Source organism: Diospyros lotus, chromosome 7 (genome assembly GCF_014633365.1).
Source record: "Diospyros lotus cultivar Yz01 chromosome 7, ASM1463336v1, whole genome shotgun sequence".
Taxonomy (NCBI): Eukaryota; Viridiplantae; Streptophyta; class Magnoliopsida; order Ericales; family Ebenaceae; genus Diospyros; species Diospyros lotus.
The window spans coordinates 23,231,584-23,253,011 of record NC_068344.1 but is presented as its reverse complement, the minus strand read 5'-3'; the positions used below and the strand labels follow the sequence as shown (position 1 = coordinate 23,253,011).

The 21,428-nt window shown below is 34.4% G+C and overlaps 1 protein-coding gene across 1 annotated transcript; it reads left to right on the top strand.

The window, feature by feature from the left end:
* The first annotated feature begins 17,022 nt into the window (after positions 1-17,022).
* Positions 17,023-18,274, top strand: LOC127806383 (LOB domain-containing protein 24-like). The gene is made up of 2 exons (XM_052343629.1): positions 17,023-17,305; positions 17,888-18,274. Exons 1-2 carry the CDS (start codon positions 17,075-17,077, stop codon positions 18,209-18,211), a joined length of 555 nt encoding a protein of 184 aa, XP_052199589.1. The 5' UTR covers positions 17,023-17,074; the 3' UTR covers positions 18,212-18,274.
* Positions 18,275-21,428: the final 3,154 nt, after the last annotated feature.

Below are 21,428 nucleotides of genomic sequence, written 5' to 3'. Positions count from 1 at the left end.
TATTTTTTATTTTTAGCGACGGGCTCACCCCGTCACTAAATTTGAATTATTTATTTATTTATTTAATTTTTTAGCGACGGGTCCCGTAGCTAAATTTTAATTTTTTTTATTTAATTTTTTTTTATTTTTTAGTGACAGGGTTGGCCCCATCGTTAAATTTTATTTTTTTATTTAATTTTTGTTTAAAATTCTTTTTATCTAATTTTTTTTTTAATTTTTAGGGACGAGATATGCCCTGTCGCTAAATTTTAATTTTTTTTATTTAATTTTTTTATTTTTTAGTGACGGATTGATCCGTCGCTAAATTTGAATTATTTATTTAATTTTATTTATTTATTTTTTATTTTTTAACTGCAGGTATATTTGTGAAAAGAAGGGGAAGAAGAGAAGACATGATTGGTATTGACAGAATCCTATAATTGACTGATTTAAAGTGGAGGTATTTTTGTCCAGTAAAAATTTAAAAAGCCTAATTTTACAAAGATTTTCAAAGTGTTCTATTTTTTCAAAGTTTCGTACGGAGAGTCCTATTTTTCCAAATTTCCCACAATACTATGATAAACTAGAGGTCTTATCACTTTGAAATAAATAACCATGCAATGACTTGCCGTTCCAAAATTGCAATTTGTATTTTCCAGCACGGGTCCCACTTAACTTTTCCTTGATGACAATGTTGATCAAGATGGAAGAAAACTAACAAACGGCGTGCGTGAGAGAACGCTAGAAGAAATGAGCTTGCTTACTGTCACTCGGCAGGCAGGATAAGAGAACGCTAGAAGAAATGAGCTTGCTTACTGTCACTCGGCAGGCAGGATAGACACAGCCGGTCCTGGGTTTTAGGAGGCTGAGGCAAATTTTTTCAAGTGTGCCTTTTTATATAAATTAAATAAAAAAATTAATTAATTAATTAATTTTATTAAAATGATAAGAATTTATAAAAAATAATTTGAGATTTCATTAAAACCTTATTTGAAGAAAATCTAATAGTACAAAACTTCAAATGAAGGAAAAAGAGTACCTTCTATTGTAAATATTGCATTAAAAATTGAAAACAACATATTTGAGTCTACATACTTTCTCCCGAATCTCCATAAGCATTTCTTGATTTGATCAATCTTCCTTTCACGTAGGGTTGTCAAAAAATATCTAAAAATCGATAAATTGGACCAAACTGGACCGAACAATACCTTTTGAATTGGTTCAATGGTTAGGTTCTGGTGTTAAAAAATTAAGAACCAATATATTTAGTTTGGTTACTAATTTTTTTTTTCAAACCATGTTTCGAATTGAATTGGAACCGATATTATACTTATATATATATTATAATTTTTTGAGTATATATATATATATACATATGCATAAATAGTATCACTTCTTAGAAAACTAGCGAGATTCATGAACTCTTTTATTGCTAACATTTTATGCGCTATTGCTATACTAAACGGTCAATGTAATTTCATTTGATGAGATAGTCTATGAATTATTTTGTTCTACTTTTAGTTCAAGACTTGAAGCATTAATGAAATTATGAGTTTATTTTAATTAAAAAATTTATTTGTAATTTCATATTTTGCAAAAATATTTAGAAGTTAAATGTTGATTGAATAGAACCGAAACCGGTCCGGAGTGACAGATTGATCATGGCTTGGTTTTATATATGTAATTGTTTGCTTACGGTTCTTATTTTTTCGGAACCTTTAAAAATGGTTCGGTTATTGAATTCTTATAGAATCGGACAAATTCGAACCATTGACATCCTTACTTTTATCCTCTACAATTAATCGAAGTAAAAACAATTATCACATATACCAACAAAAAAAAAAATAGCAATGAAATCTTCTTTTGACAGGATGTAAGTGACAACTTCTTTTGTTATTTTTTTTTAATTTTTTATACACATATATACATATATTTAAAAAAGAAAATTGTGCCCCCTCACTTATGGGCCTTGGGCTGTGGCCCTGGTAGCCCTGTCCCAGGGCCGGCCCTGAGGATAGATGATGGGCTGCCAGCCAAAACTCAGAAAGAAAGATGTTATTAGACGGCACCCCTCTGCCAAAAAAGTTTTAAGAATTTATTGAATTTCAAAAACTAATATGAAATTCATGTAGGTGTCATCCATCGAGACAATGACTAAGAATAAGATGCACTTAATAATTGAGTGTCGTGCCTGGCCTGGGTTGTATTTGGCTGGAAATTGGAACGTGTTGTTTTGTTCCAAAGACACCATCTCTCATTGGCCACACCTGAAAAAATCATACGCTTGTTACATGTCGTAATGATTGTATAGGTAATAATAACTAGTAGCATCTTGGAAAGCCTATTTAGTTGACAATAGACTAATACATTTTCCAGCCCAAATATTTGATTATATGCTTCAGTAATTAAAAAAGAAGTTAGCTAAATGCTTCAGTAATTTTTTTTTTTTGGGACTTATCTAGAAAAATTTATGCTCATCAAGAAAACAAAACAAAACATAGTCTAAATGGATCCACTTTGACTTATCTACTTGCTGTCTAATAACATCACTCTCTCCCTTCCAATTAGCGCTAGCTTGTCCTCAAAACACAAAATAGTTTTGGATAACGAACAACTAAGTGAGCAATAGACTCCCAAGAAGCGTCAACTGGGGATAAGCCTTCCCAATGAATCAAGGCCTTTCTTTCATTGACCCCCATCGAACTTGGCAATCTAGCTAGAACAATTTGAGGAGTGGGAATACGAACACCTTGGTTGAGCAGCAACAATTAATATTGTAGGAGAAACTAAATCGGTGCCATGTGGTTTGGTATATTTGGACAAGAATCTCTTATAGTTTACTTCTGTTCTTAGTGCTTTTCAAGAAAAGCCTCAGTTGTCGACAATTAATGGAGTAGTGGTTTTAAATAACATAATTTTGCGTTAATGCTAGTCGTACTTAATTGATTGGGGTTAAAGCTAGCGCAAAAAAGACAAAAAAAAGAAAGAAAGAAAGATTGACTTGAGGAGACTGCAATTGACTTATGGATCAGTTACACAATCGCAATCAATAATAAATCATTAATCCTTTCAGCCATGTGATTTATTATTCACGTTACGTTCGATTTGTGTTCTCTAACACTCATCCTCTTGTTTAATATTTGCATCTCATATAATACAATATGTAACTTACCATCATTTATTATTAATATGTTATACTAATCAAAGTAGTAAACTATAAATCAGTCCATAATTGATTAATTGATATACCCTTTTCGAAGAAGTTTAAAGACTGAGAACTATTTAAGATTCTTGTACCAAATAATCTCGCTCACATATTCTTAATAATTTAAGAATGAGATTTTTAACAAGATATTTAGGAATTTATTTGTAAGAACGAAAAAGATGAATAAGAAATGACTATTTTATTAATGAAAATAAAATACATCTTAAACCCTGTCATTTAAATACACCATGATCTTTTTCATCTCATTTTTAGAAGTCTAAAGTTGTGTACTTCATAGCAAATTTCTAAGGATTATATTCCTTAGACTGTTTCTTACTTAGCCAATGAGACTGTTGTTTAGAGTAGTAAGTGGTCTTTCCTCCCCAGCCAATGCAGACCCTTTATTTAGTTCTTCACATTTTGAATTTAACTGAATAAATATATATATATATATATATAAGTTTAGTATGTCAAGTCATATGTGTTGTCCAATCCTTGAATTTCATCAACTTTTTAATTAATATGCTATTCAATTTTGGCGTTTTATCGTTTATCACATTGCTGCTATCTATTGAGATTTCTTGTTGGTTGTGTTTGTTCTTTTTTTGTCTTTTATCAGATCATTTAAATGAAATTTAATTAGTTTGTAAATTAGTTGCTGGGTAGTCATCTTAAAAAAAGTACAAAAAATATTATAGTATATTCTATTAATTAAAAAAATAAAATAAAAATAACTAATGCCAAGTCTAGTAATAATTAAGATTGTCCCCATTAGTTATTTTTTTACATAAATGGTAGATATCACAAAGATAAATACCTGATTAGCAGTGAAAATTTAGGATCTTTGAAACTTGTCATGTCATGATTAATTAAATTACATTAAAACCTAATTAAATCAAAATAATTGAAGAAAAGTATCTCCCATCAGCTATTGACTGCTGGCGGCAACCTTTAGCGAGTGGCACCTATGATGGGTACACTACACGCACGTGCCAACGTATAGAAAAAAGGCCAAGTCCATATTTTTCTTTTTATATTTTTATATTTTTTTATGATTATTTAAATATTTTATTATTTCAATTACACATCAGAACTTAATTTTTAAGTCAATTTAACCCTTGTACTTTAATCTCTTTTTTTTTTCATATGACAAATTGAACTTTTCGTTGCTTCGATTACATCTCTCAACCTGCATTTGGGACTATTATTAAGATGAGATTTTGATTAATAGTTTATGAAGATTTAAGGGTCTAATATCCAAGTTAACTCAAACTACTTTAGTGGAAGATTATCAAATGAAGTTTGAAATTCTCTCATCAAAGGTCATTGGACTCCCACTAGATTACTTGTTAAGTTGCTTCATAGCTGGATTAAAACCTGTGATGCAGGTTGAGATAATTGCTAATTAGCCAATTATACTTCATTAGGCCTTTGCATTAGCCAAGCTATATGAAGCAAAATTTAAGGTGATCAAGAGCATGCAAGGTAATTTCATAGGATGTTCACTTCATCCCAAAGGTTAATTAATGGATCTAATCAACAATCATTTGCCTCCATACACTATTGCATAGAAATCACATAGAAAGCATTCTCATCTCTTATATCGGATGGTTCAACTCAATAGAAAATCTTCGACACAAGCATACAAAACAACTATGTCGCCTCCAGTCAGACCACCAGTTACACAATCGAAGTCTGTAGCAAATCATTAATTCTCTCAACCATGTGATTTGTTACATGCGTCACATTCGATAGATGTTCGTTCAACCAATATTTATCCACATGTCTACTATTAGCATCTCATGCAATATGGTATATGACTTATCATCATTATCATTAGTATCTCATACTAATCAATGGTAGTAGTCCATGTGACAGTTCGTAATCAATTAATCATATTCCCTTTCTAAGAAATTTAAGGACTAGGAATAGCTTTAAAAAATCCTAAACTAAAGATCTGTCACATATTCTTTACAATTTAAGAATAAAATCTTTATCAAGATATCTAAGGACTCATTCATAATATAAAATGAGAGATATGAATGAAGATATGATCATTTTATTAATTAGCAAGAATACATCATTAGTCCATATTATACACATACTAGATGTTATCTAAATCCAACATTAAAGCACTAACACTAACAATTAAAACCTTTTTTAAGGCAATATGTGGTAGTTTTTTTTATGATATACTAGTCTATAACAAGGGCCTAGAGGAGCATTACAACATTTGTCCTAGGTTTTTAACGTATTACAACACCATCAATCATATGTTAAAATGAGCAAGTGAGTTTTATTAAAGCAATTTAGAGGATTCTTGGGACTTACAAGAAGTGTAAGGAATTTATTAAAGGATATACCATGACAACAACCCCATAAATTCTTCTCTTAATGAAAGAAGCCTAGCACTATAGGGGTAGGAGGCAGAGCAAGCTTTTTAGAACCTTAAGAATTGCATGACTAAGGCACTATTATTGGTTATTCTAGACTTTACTAAGGCTTTTATAGCGGAGATTGATGCATCCAAAACAAGGGTAGGTGAAATTTTGGTGCAAGATAACCATCTCGCAACCTATTTTAGCAAGAACTCCCTAAAATATTATTGTTAACTTTAGTTTATGTGAGGGAATTTGTATGCCATTGTGCAAGCTGTTCAAAAATGGAGACCATACATACTGGGACACTAATTCACAATTTGTACATGCCACAAAAACCTTAAAGAGCTTATAATTCAAGTCATTCAATACAGTAGAACAATAAAATTGTCTTATCAAGTTATGTGGTTATGATTACACTATTTCTTATAAACCTAGAAGAAATAGCCAAGCAATAGATGCCTTATTAAGACAAAATGCTCTTGCTAATCGAGAGGAAGGTAAAATTTCTAGCCAAGCTCTCTTGATGGCCCCTTCTAGCTAGACTAGTGGTTGGGCTCTTAGGTTGTAGGAGAATCAAACGGATGAAGAATTGAGAGGATTGCATTGCAAATTTTAGCAAATTGAACTCCAAGATGACCATTATCAAATACATAATAGGCTCCTATACTATAAAGGAATGATGGTGCTTAGTTTAAAATCTCCATTGAAGGAGATAATCTTACGCGAATTCATTGATTCTCCATTAGAGGGCATGTTGGGATTGTTAGAACCAACGTTCAAAATGGTTGTAGCCAATTCTTTTTGTACCAACATGAGAAGAGATGTTCAAAAATACGTGCTAAGGTCCACCATATGTTAGCAAATGAAGAATCTTCAACCAAACTAGGGGGTCTTTTACAACCTCTACCAATACCTCAACAAGTTTTTGAGGACCGCTATATGGAGATCATTATGGGGTTTCCAAAAGCTTAGGGGTATAGTGTCATATATAGTGGTAGTGGCGGATGGGTTAAACAAATTTACACATTGTAGACCTCTTCATTCACAATACATAGCTCAAAAGGTAGCCACCCTCTTTATATAATTGGTTGCTAAAATACATGGCTTTCCAAAAAGCATAATGAGTGACAAGGATCCCCTTTTACTTAGAAAATTATGGAAGGCTCTCTTCAAGGAAATTGAAACTAACCTAAAATACAATTCTTCTTACCACCCATAATTAGATGGCCAAATAGAAGTCATCAACAAAATATTGAAATCTTATCTAAGGTCTTATATGCAACTAGGTCCAACTCTTGTCGTAGGCTGAGCTGTGGTGTAACATGGCTTATGATTCAGCTATTAAGATGACTCCATACCAAGTTTTGTTAAAAAGAGAAACTCCCAAATTACTTGATTATGTCATGATTGGTACCATAGTAGAAACTACCAAAGGGCTTTAATTAGAAGAATCGAATTGCTAAATGTTTTAAAAGAGAAATTAACTAAAGCAGACAACAAATGTGTAATACCCAGTATTTAATATTAAGAGTATATTCAGAATTTTCGAGGTCAAAATTGTACTTATTATAGTTTTGAGCCTACGTGTAATATTCAAAACGTAAACGAAAAGTGAGGGACTAAGTCAAAGCAAGTCAATAAAGGTAAAATTGTCCAAATAAGCGATATTTGCCAAAATCAAGAGATTTTCGAAGGATTGAAGTCGGAAACATGCGACTAGGGGTATTCGGGCAAAAGTGTAAATTTTGTAAAATACCCGAGGGAGGTTGAAACGACGAATTTTCTAGAAATTCCTGAGGGAAATGATTAGTTTAGAACTTGAGAGCAGTCAAGGAATTAACGAGAAGTCTAGGGGCATCAAGGTTTAGGAGGAAATGCAAATGGAAGATTGTTGGGGCTAAAAGGTAAAAATAATAAAATTTTCAAGTGGGAAACTGACCGGCCGCCTGTGGCCCCCTGCAGCCGCCTCTAAGGCATCGGGATAAGGACAAGCAAGATATAGTGGGGAATCAGGTCGAGAACGAGTATAAAAGAAAGTTGAAGGCCGAAGGTTTCGAAGCAAAATCGGCCAAAATTACTCTCGTTTTAGGCTGAATCGAGCTTCTGGGATAATTAAGGGGTTTTTGTTCCTTGGGTTGTGAGGATAATTTCTGGAGCATTTGGAGTCGATTGGTGTAGGTTAAGTGGGGTTTTAGAAAGTTGGCCGAAAAGTCGGGCTCGCTGGAATCGCGACCTGCAACCGCCGTTTAAGGCATTTTCTGGTGGTTGTTTCAGCCATTTGAGGTCGCCTCATCGAGATCTTCAAGGCCCCATAGTCGTTTTGGCCAAAGGAAGTCGTCGGAAAGCTGCCATAGCCGGAGAAGACAACCGGAGCCGACTACGCGTGGGCTTTACCTGCCGAGGCTTGGGGTGGCATGTGAGGGCACGTGAGGTAGTATTTTTCTCTGAAATTAATTTTGTAATTTTGTTAAAATTATTTTAGGAATTATCATGGAAAAATATTTGGTGAAATTTGATGTTAGGTATTTTTTATGAATTTTAGAAGGTAAGAAAGGTTTAAAAATGAAGAAAAATAGAGAAAATTGAGGAAAAATAGAAATATTAATTTCTAAGATCTTAACTGGTAAATATGAGACAATTGGGCTATTGAAAAGAAGGATTGCACGATTTTCGAGGTGTGACATTTTTCAAGGCAAAAATTGATCTTTTTCGAATTGAAGTGAGTGGTTTGATTCTAGCTTTACCTTATCTTGAATATGTGTTGGAGTGTGCGTAGTGGGTTCTGGCGAGCGATTTTACCCTCCCGAGCTTAGGATACACGTGATTGGACTAGTTTTAGTGAGCGGTTATACCCTCCAGAACTTAGGTTGTTTTTCAAAGATGTTTTCTCGTATGTACTTGTGGCGTCATATGCATATTGAACATGTAGTATATTGCATCAACTGTTTTAAACTTATAAAAGAGTCAATGCATGGCGTGTGATTTTCATATCATCGGGGTGTTGATTTTCGTGTCCTTGTTGGGTCCGTATGGGACAGGATGGGGTCTTCTTAAGAATGGGACAAGGTTAATCTAGGTAAACCTGTAACACGGTAGGGCACTCGATGGATTAAGTATGTCACGGCAAGGTCTACCCCAACGATGTGTGGAATGGATTTTCCACAGGAGGTTGAGTATGTTAGGGAGATTTCTCAAGATAGACATGTTGCATGTTATCGTTTGTCTGTATATGCCATGCTTATATGTCTTACATGCATTATGTAAACTGTTTCATGCCATCACTAAGATGTTTTATCATCTAACCTGTGTTATGCCCCTGGAACATTCAACGTTCCAACCAGGGACTGCTGGGAGGTTAAGGACATGGTCGGTGGGGCCAACGATGTTTAGTTGATAGTCGTTGTACCATTTTGGAGGTGTTAGTATTTATTTTAACATATGTATGAACGGTTGTATGAGAATGTTGTTATCATTTGATAGATTATAATACATATTTCGGTGTGGGAACACCTTGTAAGGAACTCTTGTTAAGTCACGACATTTTGATATTATTTAATCCACTGCGTTATATTATATCTCGTTTAGTTTTAAGTTTATTGAGCTTGTTAATTAAACCAGCAAGACTAGGGTTCTCGGGATTTTTACCTGCATGTGAAGATTACCCATGAAATCATCGCGAGCGCCGGCCATTGTATGCGACAGGTGTTTCATCTGCATGTGAAGATTGTTCCTATGGAGCCACATGTGACAGACTTGGGAAAAAAAAAGATTCCCAGAGATTCCCTTATAGTGACGCGCCCGTGTAAGGCGGGGTGTTACAAAATGAAACCAAGTTATGACCAGCATAAAAAGGAATTGCACTTTAATAAAGGGGATTTGGTGTGGGTTAAATTATAGCCTTATCGACAAAATTCTTTGGCTCATAAACAAAACTCTAGGCTTAGTCCAAGATGCTTTGGTTCATTCTCTGATTAAAAAAAAAAAATGGTATTGTAGCCTATTAGTTAACCTTTCTTCTAAAAAATATACCTTGTCTTCTATTTGTCTTTTCTCAAACCTTATAGAAGACCTTCCCCAACACAATTAATGGCTCATTTACCTGAAGCAAGTCCTGCTAATCAAATTGAGATTCTTTCTTTTTCCATTCTAAACACTAAAAGGATAGTACATAACGACAGGGATAGGGAATGAGTCTTAGTGTAGTGGGAAAGACTTCCCTTTAAAGAAGCTATTTGGGATGATTACTTGCAATTTATAGCTCGCTAGCTTCACCTCAAACTTGAGAGTAAAGTTTGATTTTGTAGTAGATGGTGATGATAGGAAACTGTAAGAACAACCACTTGAGTTGGCCAATAATGGATAGGAACAAGGTAAAAGAAGGAGCCAAAGACAGAAGATGATACCAATAAGATTCTTGGATTAAAAGAAAAAGGGAATGGAATAAGGCACTAAAATGTCATGGGGGGTATTTTGTAATTAAGGCATTGGAACTTGTTAAAGATCATGTGTCAATTTGTTAGAGTTTTGTCCAAATTGACATATTATCCAAGCTAGTTAGAAAAAGGTCTTTAAAAAGCCTTACCCGATAATAGATAGAAGGACAATGAGAATTCAAATCTTTTTCTTCTACCTATTTCTTCTCTACAACTCTCTTCTCATTGAATCCAATTTATCGCCATTCAACAAATTCTCAAAGGGTGATCATTTCCTATAAAGGAGATCCTATCATCATTTTCACATTCTAAATTAATTCTTTTTACTAGCTCTTCACTTGTAAGAAAGACACTCGCAACCATTATTCTCTAAAAAAGCATCTTTAGGTCCCAAAAGGTCTTCTACTAACCAGGCTTTAATATGTTGCTCAATGAAGTTAGTTGACACAGTGTAAAGGTCTCATTTGAGTTAGAATAAAGAGGTAGAAGACTATTGCCATGGATAAAGATAAAACAAATCATTTAAATCCTAAGACATCTTTTCTCCATACACCCAATTCCTAGTAAATCAAATTATTCTTTTTGACTTAAACCATGGATTTGGATGTGTTTTTCTTCCTTGACCACTAATGAGGTAGTAATGAATGATTCTAATTTTGCTTATTAGGCTTGATGGTGAAAGAAATAGCTAAAAGAAGGCCATCAACCATCTTTCCTCTTCAATAATCACATCCTTAGCTAATTTTTTATTTATGATGGTTGAGTTGGGGTAGGACTTGGAAATGAGGAATTAGTGGTTGAGCATGGATAGATGGAGGATATATATAATATGAGAATGGTTACTTATGTGAGGTTGTAGTGGAGGTGCGGTCATAAGAAGCAAAGTTAATCCTATGTTGGTTGCTATTGATATGTCAGTTAACTAGTAGGGAAAGTCTTGAACCCTACTGCTTTTTCTTTTTCTTTTCTTTTTTTAATAATTAGAGAGAAAGAGAAAAGAGTTAAATTTAGTCTAATTTGATCTTAAATAATGTTGTTTAGGTAAAAAAATTAACACATAGGGAGAGAGAGAGAGATAATGTGTGTGTAACACCCCACTTTTCCAGACATGTTATAACTTAGGAAATTCCGAGCTAAACAAACCTAACACAACACAAAACTCCCAAAATTTTCATCTACCATTCATCTAACTCAAATGAGAATCATCATAAATATCAAATGCGAGAACTAAGAATCGAACCTCGACAGAACATAGAATCATAACTATATTACACAGTCATTTCTCAAACATAAATCGTAATACATAACATTCTTTTATTTTACGAGACTATTTATCAATGGAACATAAGTTTCTCAACATGACTAAAACACATCAGAATCTTCATAAAGAAGAAAATGCAGGGACAACTAGTCAAACACATGACATCTTAAGCCATTACATCTCAACCATTTCCTTGCCTTTACTGTAGGCCCCAACTGGAACATTAATGTTCCAAGAACATAGCCCAAGTTAGACTTTAAAACATCTAAGTGAGGTTTTATTTAATAAAATTTCATGCATAACATGCAAAAAGCAAAATACATTACCATTTTCTTTCATGCTAATCATCATTTATGCGACCCTACTTACAAGGGTTGGATGTATTTACAACATCTTTGATAGATTAACATTTTCATCATTCCACATGCGATGCATGCCAAGAAATATTAATAATGTACATATGCATACCAACACATCATATGAATGCATTTCTAAATGTATGAGACATAACACATAACACATGATAATATGACAAAAAACATTTGTGTATTATTTTGGAAAATAATCCTTACATAAAGTCATACAAAGTTAGGGTCAACCGTTCACCTTAACTTAGCTTTTTAAGCCTTCTCAATATGCGTGCCCAAAAAATTTTTTGGCCAAAATTTCCAAAATATTAATAAAACATCTTTTCCTATTCTTTTTATAATTTTCTAGAATTGTTTTCCATTTTTTCCCTTTTTTTCTCTTTTTTCTTATTTTTCTCATTTTCTCACCTTCACACCAGCCCACGAGTCCGCACTCATGCTCCTAGCTCATGTATTGCATGCGCTCGTGCTCCAATCTCTTCTTCGGTGCTTCTTCATCGCCGATGACCTGGTCTGACCTTGTTTATTCGATTTTCTTATTCATTCCTTGCCTACTTGATCTTCCGAACACGATGGTACCACTTTAGGCTTGAAAAAATCGGACGAACCCCCTCATTTTGGCCGATAATCCCTCGGCTTCGGTGATGCTCGTTTTTTTGGTCACACCTTAAAACACCATTAAACCAACATGAAAACTCTTAAAACTTTTTAAAAATGATCCTAAGTACCTATAGAGCAAAAGTCCCTTATCTATTTCACTCGATTTCTTCCCAAACTCACAGATTTAGCCTTTAAAAGTTATAACAAAAAACCATGGCCAAAAACCCTCTATTTATAGTCACTCCAGCAGATTATCCGGCCAATTAGGGTTGCATCCTTGCCCCCCCAGGGCTGAGCCTAGGCCGTGATGACCTTATCTTCTTTCTTGGCCAACTATTTGACCTGATGGCTAACGACCATGGAAGGTTTCACACTGTCATTTGTTGTTCGGTCCGTCAATTTTGCTTCCCTTGCACTTTGGCCATTTTTTCTCAAGCCCTAAAGCTTTCTGAATTACACTTGGTCACCCATATACTTTGGTTAATTGCACTTTAGCCCCAAAGTTTTAGAAAATCTCACTTATACCCCCAAAATAATTACACATTAAACTCTAAATTTCTTCTTCATTTCATTTGGGTAATTTTTTAATTGCAATTACTCTCTCAACCATTGAATTTGTAATATCCCAAATTTTTTAAAGGGTTCAAGAGTAATTTTAATTTGGGTCATAGGTGAAATTATCAAAAGATTATGAGTTTAAGTGTAATTTCTTATAGTTATAAGTACCGAATCGACTGTAGGGAATGCCCCGAAGTGTAAATATCTATGAAAAATGATATGGTCTCGATGAACATTTCGAGATAGAATTTATGGTATTAAAAGAAATCAAAATTGAGACTATTTTCAGTACAGTAAAAATATAGTTATGATTTAGGCTGAAAAACTGAATTTTCGTATGGGATTTTCAGGAAGTCAACGAAACCCTAAAAGTGCTCCAATTTTTCATAAGAATCAACCCTGAAGTGGTTTTAGGATGAAACAAAAGTCCAGTGAGGGCGCAGGGATGAAATTGGTCTTTATCGAGTAAATATTGATTATTAATTTTGATAAATTGAGATATTGTGTGGCTTGAAGGTAATTATTTTATGGCGAGTCCAAGAGCTATTATCCAAATTTCTAGTGCAATTATCAAAATCCCTAAGTGGAATTATGGAGAGTTGGTGGGGTAAATGTGTAATTTGTGTGTATATATATATATATGGGCATGGCTGCATAAGATTCTCTTCCAACAGATCTTGGATCTAAAATTGGAGAAAGAGACAATGGCTGAGAGAGCTTGAGGGCAAGGCCGAGAGTAGATCGAGTGACAGAGTGAGCGATCGGAAGAGGGATAGAGAGAGAGAGAGAGGCCGGCCGAAGGAAGCAAGCAGCGGCCATGGAGTTGCAAGGGCCGAGCAGCTGCACCGAGGGAGGCTGGGCGGTGCTGTTAGCAACGCTGGCCGGTGGCAGTCGCGGTGGAAGGCGGCTGAGCAGCAGCCGGAGGAGGCTAGAGCAGTTGAGGCGAGCGACGGCGTTGGAAGCAGTGGCTGGTCGCGCGCAGGTGAGGCTCGCGGTGGCTGGCGGCCACTGGCTGGTGGTCGCGTGGCGGCGAGATCGGCAAGGCCGGTGGCAACCGGCGACGGCGGTGCTGGCCGTGGTGGCGGCTGGTCATGGCGGATAGGCGTTGCAGGCAGTTTGCGCAGAGCAAGAAAAAGAAGCAGGGGAGAGAAGGAGAAAAGCAGAAGAAGAAAAAAAATATATATATATGGAGAAAATTTTCAAAAAGTACTAGAAAATTCTAGAAATATAAAAAATAGAGATTTATTAATATTTCAAAATTTTGGCCAAGAAATTGATCAGGAACGCGTTTCGAGGTTAAGACCCGCATATCGAGAAAACCTGAGAAGCTAAGTCAAGGTGAGTAAAATTTTCTAAAAAATTTTAAAAATTCAAGAATGTTATTTTATGAATTGTCATAGTGAAATATTTCAAAAATATTTAGTTTGGATTTATTGAGGAAAAATAGGAAGATAAAGAGAAAAATAAAGAAAATGTAAAAAATTATGGAAATATAGGCTTTAAAGTTTATTTAAACAAATATGATGATTAGGGTGATTTGAGGCTTAAGTCGAAGTGACTTATGCGAATTTTGAGGTTGGCACACAAATCGAGACTATGCACATATTTCGAGGCAATGTGCGAATATCGAGATAATCCGATAAGCTTAAAAAGGTAATTAGTTCAACTAAAAAAACTTGATTTTATGTAAATAATTTTATAACGTTGTAATGTCTTGATGTGAGCATGTCATGTAGATTGTATTTACATGTATTGATGATGAAATATGTATATGAGCACAATGAGATTCACGGTCATACGTTGCATGGGTTTCAGATTAGGAACTAGCGTCGTTGCTTTACCAAGTGTGCACCCATATACCTCAGTCTAGCAGGAATACTGTAAAAATGACGGGCAACAGTTGGGTGCAGTTGACCCAAACATAAGAGTAATAATGATATGTCCATTGTATTCATACACATGCATTAAATGTTTTGTTCCCTTACTTAGATGATTTATTATCTAACTTGGGCTTTGTCCCTAGAATATTCAAACGTTTCAAATGGAAATTGTAGCAGAAACGATGATGAATTAGGCATGAAATGGCACTTAGCAAAGTGCATGATGAATTGAATGTATGTTATGTAGCTCATATATTTAACTTTTGTTACTTCGAATTTTGAACTTTTTGAGGCATGATAATATATAACCTTATTTATGATTAATGAGAATGTAAGAATTGATTTATGATTAATATTAAGATGTTAGGTTGGATTCTAGCTTCCATATTTGATGTTTATGATAATTTTCTTTCGAGATAAATATATTAAAATTTTGAGATGGATATGAGTAATAATATGGTTTAGTCATAGTTTTAAATATAAAAAATTTATTATCCCATAATTATCCTAAGTTATAACACACCCGAGAAAGTGGAGTGTTATAGAATTAATAATCATTGAGATACTTAAAATCTAAGATTAATAACCCAGTTACTCGACAAGCATGTTTTTTACCCTGGTGTTCTTACAGGACCCTTGTTTCATCCCAAAACTATTTCAGAGTAGATCCTTACATAAAATTGGAGCCACCTTAGGATTCCGTTGGTTTTTCGAAAATTCCTTACGATTATTCAATTTTTCAAGCTATATTTTAGCTGTACTATAAATTATCCCCACTTTAATTTTTTTTAGCGTCATAAATCTCATATCAAGACGTTTGTCAATGTCCTACCATTTTTCTTTGATATTTATGTTCTGGGGTTCTCCCTTCCATTTATTCGGTTGTTTAAAATAATTAAACTGTCTTCTAGATCTTTAAATTTGATTCTTCTAACATCACGAAATATGAGATATTTCAATAAATTACTTAATTATTTTGACTTGGGGTATTGCAGTGAGTGTGTGTGTGTGTGGTAGGTAAAAATGAAAATCGCTTGAAGGTTTAGGTACATATTTAAAATCGAAAGGGTCTTTGTGCAATTAACCTAATCCACAAGCCCTTTAGGATAATTTGCCCTTAAAAGGACATGTGTAACATGCAAGTTACCTGTGACGAGTTGTAAAGACTTAAAAAGATTTGTGCAATGTTGACTATTTATCTTAGGATTGAGATTATTTCTACTTTTTATGTTGTCTTTGTTAATTCAAGTATATCACAATAGGGGCAGATCTACAGCTAACTGAGGGTAGGCAATTCCCCACCTCTCCCCCTGCCCTTTAACTTTTAAAATTGTCCATCCCCTTTTATTTTGTGTATAAATTACTATATATTCTAATATTTATCCCTCTGAAATAAGAAAAACGTGAAGACAATTAAGTAAACTGAATTAAAATAGGAGAGAAAATAAAAAATAAAAAACAGAAAAAAGATAAATACTGTTTGGATAAAAAAAAAAAAAAGATAAATAAAATTTTCAATAATTTAGAAATATAAAGAGGTAAACCCACTTCATACACATATATATACATATGGATGAATTGAGTATAAGAATTTCAGTATGTTATAAAAAAACTTTAACATACGAATTTAGAATTTGGGGATGATGCATAATGTTGACTTAATGTTCTGAATCTCCTTTCGTATATGACACCAAAAAAATATATTATATAACACTTCATTATCATCCGTGAGACTTATTATTCAACATCTTGAATTTGGGGATGATGTATATACCAAAACTAGTTAGGCAATTAAATTTAAAACCACTTGTTTGGTAATTGGCTTCGATACTACTTAATGAATTTTCATATTCATATTTGGTACCTTAAATTATGAAACTCAATTAAAATTCACCAAAGTCCAAATATTTCATTTATTTTTTTTTTAAATTTTTTGAAAATTTTTTGTTAAGAAGTATCATTTTTGTTCATAAAATTTATTTGTAGACAAAATGAGAAATTTATTTGCCAAAATTTACTTATTTTGATGGTATTTAATTTAGTTATTTTGAATTTCATTTCAAACACGTAATTTTAGAATTATTAATAAATTTAATTTTTTTTATTAAATTCATTCAATAGAAACAAAGATGTAAATTATATATGTCATTTTCGCAGAAATTTTCAAAACCTCACATGGAACGCCTGCCCTTTAATTCATCGTCTCACCTATTTCGTCAATGTGTTGACTGAGTGCTAACATTCTCACCATGAACCTCTCTTCACCAACCAACACCCCCCCCCCCCCCCCCCCTCTCTCTCTCTCTATATATACCCCCCCCCCCCCCCCCTCTCTCTCTCTCTCTCTACACCTCAAACCCAACAACAGTAGTCCTCTTCCTCTCTCTCTCTCTAATTATCGTTGAATCAATGACTAGCAGTCCCTTCTCGCCTTCCTCTCTTCCTAATAGAACTTGCTATGCTTCTTCTTCTGCCCCATCTACAGTGACGATTGTGAGGCCGTGCGCCGCATGCAAGGTTCTCCGGCGGCGGTGCGTTGAGCAATGCATTCTGGCGCCCTACTTTCCACCCAACGATCCACTCAAGTTTGCCATTGCCCATAGAGTCTTTGGATCAAGCAATATCATCAAGATTCTCCAGGTATGTGTGTGTGTGTGTGTGTGTGTGTGAGTAATTGTCTTTCAAAGTGGAAATCAACCATTTCTTTTTCTTTGTTTTTTTTCTCAGTAAAATTACCCATTTAATTTCCTTTAGTTGCATGTCTTCCAGTGGGAAAATGACATCATTGTACAATTTTATTGCCACTAAAGTTATAGGTTGGTTAGTGGTAGATGATAGGGAGTTTAAGGTCGTCTGATCAATTGTTTCTCATTAGGTTTGGAGTAATATATAATCTTACTTATAAAAAATATATATACATTACAATTTTTAAAAATGTCAATGATTTACCCTATTTATGTATTTATTTATGAACTATTTTAGAGGGTATTTTTCCTTTAATGCATTAATTTATGATCATTAACCAACCAGCCAGGTAATTCTGTAAAAGAAATTTAGCACAAAACTTTAGTCATCAAGAAATTTCAATCAACAGCCAAGTCCGATTAGATACAAGTCGTGGCCTTTTCTTAATGTGCCCCAGTCGAATATTAGACACAAATAATCACTAAATATTAAACCCCAAATCTTAAACTAGTAAAATGTTTTAATGTATTTTTGCAGGAAATTCCAGAGTGTCATAGAGCAGATGCAGTGAGCAGCATGGTTTACGAAGCGAATGCCAGGATGAGGGATCCGGTGTACGGCTGCACCGGCACCATCTGCCAGCTCCAGAAGCAAGTCAGCGAGCTGCAAGTACAGCTGGCTAAGACACAGGCAGTGATAGCTAGCATGCGGAGCCATCACCAAACTGATCATCCAACGCCCTTGGCTTGCATGGATGTCTCACCATCTCTTCAACAGTGGCAGCAACAAGTGTTCTATCAGGATGATGGCAATCTGGTCAGCCCAGCCCCAGCCAGTTGGGGTTTTTGCTGGTCGCCGTGACCCGAACTTGAAGTTAATTAATATTTTCATGGAGCTTTAACAATTAATATCACAAGAGAGAGAGAGAGAGAGAGAGGGGGGGGGGGGGGGGGGGGGGGAAGGGGGGGAGTTAATCGTGATAATGAAGTATGGTACCATGGTGTTTAAATTATTTGCCTTGTCATTTTCATTGTACATCAGAGAATATTACATATTCAAACTCAACAGAATTTAAGATATAGCTACAAAGAATTGTACCACAAGCTTTTGTGAGACATGAGTAATAATAGGAGTCATGAGTGATGACAGTACTCCGATCCTAGCATTATTCAAGTTTTTTGGGCAACAATTTTTGACCCACAACTTGTCTCAAACCTTCTTTATGTAGTTTTGTCTTCTCTTCAAATAACTTTTCTTTTTAATTTACTCAGTACAATGTCGAACTATATTGAGTAGGTATTTTCTTTGTGATTAACATAAAAAATTACTTTGTAAATAATAAGACCCAAAATACTCATACTTCTTTTTCTTTTCACTATTTCTTTTTAGTTATATAGGTATAGTTTCTTTTCTTTGAAAAAATGCATGAGCCGGGTACTTGAGCAATTTGACAGTATATTCACACAAAGAAGTCTTCTTTAGAAAAGGGTAAGCAATCACATCATTTGAGGTCTCCGATTAATAGGTTTTAGTTGTAATAGCACAGGTGGAGAAATCACTAAGCCCTAAAAATAATTTACAGATCAAATGCTTACTTATACTACTGAAGGTGTCTCGATGTATAATACTATGTGCGGGCCATTTTATCATAATTATTATTGTATAATTATAGTAACAAGCAAATAATCTTACTGTATCCAATAATTTATGACAATAGATTTTTTTGAGGCTCTTATATCAACCCTGTGGGTTTGAGACACCGAGTGATTTGACAATTTCCTGTTAATTCAAATAAATATTAAAATTTATTGGAAACACTAAAAGTTCACAAAAATCTAACTAGATTTGGGAAACTTATTGGATCCCAACACTTTTTTCGAATTTTTATATGTTTTTGTTGGTTTATGTGTATATAGATCTAAGAGTTTCAAGATAATGATTTTGGGGATGAAATGACTAAAATTAAAAGGAGATTATCTACTGATTGAAACAATGAGGATTGTGAATAGACATAAAACCAATAATATCATATGATGGAGAGAAAATTAACTTTCAATGTCCAAGCCATACTACTAATATCTTGATTTCCTATCGGCTCAGGAAACATCACACAAAATAAAAGACTCAATATCAAAATTCCATCACTACAGATAACAATGCCATCATCAAACTAATTGTCAAGGTGCAAAAGAGAACTAGAGGCTCAAAAGAAACGTAATTTGATGTTTGCAAATCTCCCTTTTTAATCAATAATTATTTGGATGTTATAAATTGGTAGATCTTGCTTTCTCTATTCTTGTTGTGATTCGTGTTCCAAGTTGATGTTAGCAGACCTTTTATGGGTTAATTTAATTATTAGTAAAAAAAAACACACAATCTTCACACCTAGCACAAAGAAAAAAACTCAGGAAATAAAAAATAAAAAAAAAAAAAGAAACTCAAATCTGCTGAGCCAAAGAGCTAGTAGCAGCCCTGTATATATCTTCATGGGTATTTCGACATACCAAATGAGCAGATTAATTAGAAGAGCTAGTCTTACCCTAAACTGAACATAACACAGCTAATAATCAGCACTTTTCCGAAAAATAAGCAAGACACTGAATCATCCATATCCATTTAATTAATAGAAATAGAGGCACATCCATACATATTCTTCGAGAAAATTTTGGAAAGGTCATGAAATACTTATTGAAGAGAGTACGTACTGACCAAAACCTCTCTTTAATTATCTATCCAATCTTCAAGTAGTTGCTATCTGCTAGGGTTCTCAAATCTCTATGCATTCAAGCAGTTGCTATCTGCTAGTGTTCGTCTTTGGTAACTTGCCAAGGTTATTTAAGGACCAGACCAAGTGTGTGTACTTTTGCATGGGACGCTTCATAATTTATTGCATCAAAACCATTTCCTGAATGATTTTTTTTAGTGGATTTGTACGAATATATATGATGAGGGGATATTTTACTAAGGGCAAAATTACTATACTAGTACCCTCGAAGTATACCAACCTGGTGCCGCCACGTGGCACTCTCAAAAAGCGCCACGTGTCATCTAGATCTTCAACCCATATTTGATTTTGAATGAGGTTGACTCGGTCTCCGAGATTATCTCCATTATTCAGAAGTTATCTTATCTCTTTAGAGTATGTTCTACGCCATCTTTAAATAGCGATCAACTTCTACAGGTATGGATCATCTGACTACTGTGTGATTTTTCATTTCGGGCATTGTTCTTCTACTAACTTGAGCGTTGGAGTTCTCCCAAGAAATTAAAGGCCCTACCCTTACAGGTACTTACTTTGAGGCAGATCTCGGTGATCGGTCCAGTATCATCAATATACATTAAAATCGAACCACATAAAATCATCATGAATTCTTTATTTTCTCTCGTTTAAGATATGATGTTGAGGAATATAGAAGTCATTCCACCCAACACTATCTTCAACGACCAAACCTCTGTCCCATACCAGGTGATGTGACAATATTAGCAAACAAAGAGAAAATGAGTGAAAAAGTTTGTATTTTGTGAAACGCATGCAGCTCTTTTTCCTTTGTATAAAATAAGTGCGGCTAGCCATTGACTATATAAGCTGAAAATCTTTGGAGTTTCACACCCAAATATCCTATTAAAAGTATAAAGGATACAACCATAACTAGTAACCATCCCAAATAAAGAGCAGTGTAGTGGACATAAAAGCAACAAAATTCAGCAACGCCTCAAATAACTAATTAAACCATAACAAAAATAAACTTGAAGATTCAACTGATAGGCTCTGTTTGGGATGGGTGATGATAAAGCCACCGGTCTTGATGGATATACAGTGAAGTTCTTTCACCAAGCTTGGCATGTGTATTGATAATCGATGGTCAATTTTTAGCTTCGTCAAGCGGCTTTGGTGTCTCTGTTAGTATTGCTTTGGCAACCTGATCCTCTTCTCGTTGTTTATTTTTTTAGCTGCTTTGTTCGCACAGGATACGTTGTTTGGTGTTGTGGTAAGTCCATCTTATCTTCCCATTACGTCGTCTTCTTCCTCTCTCTACCTTTCTCTTGACGTTTGACGTTTCGCACAGGATATGTTGTT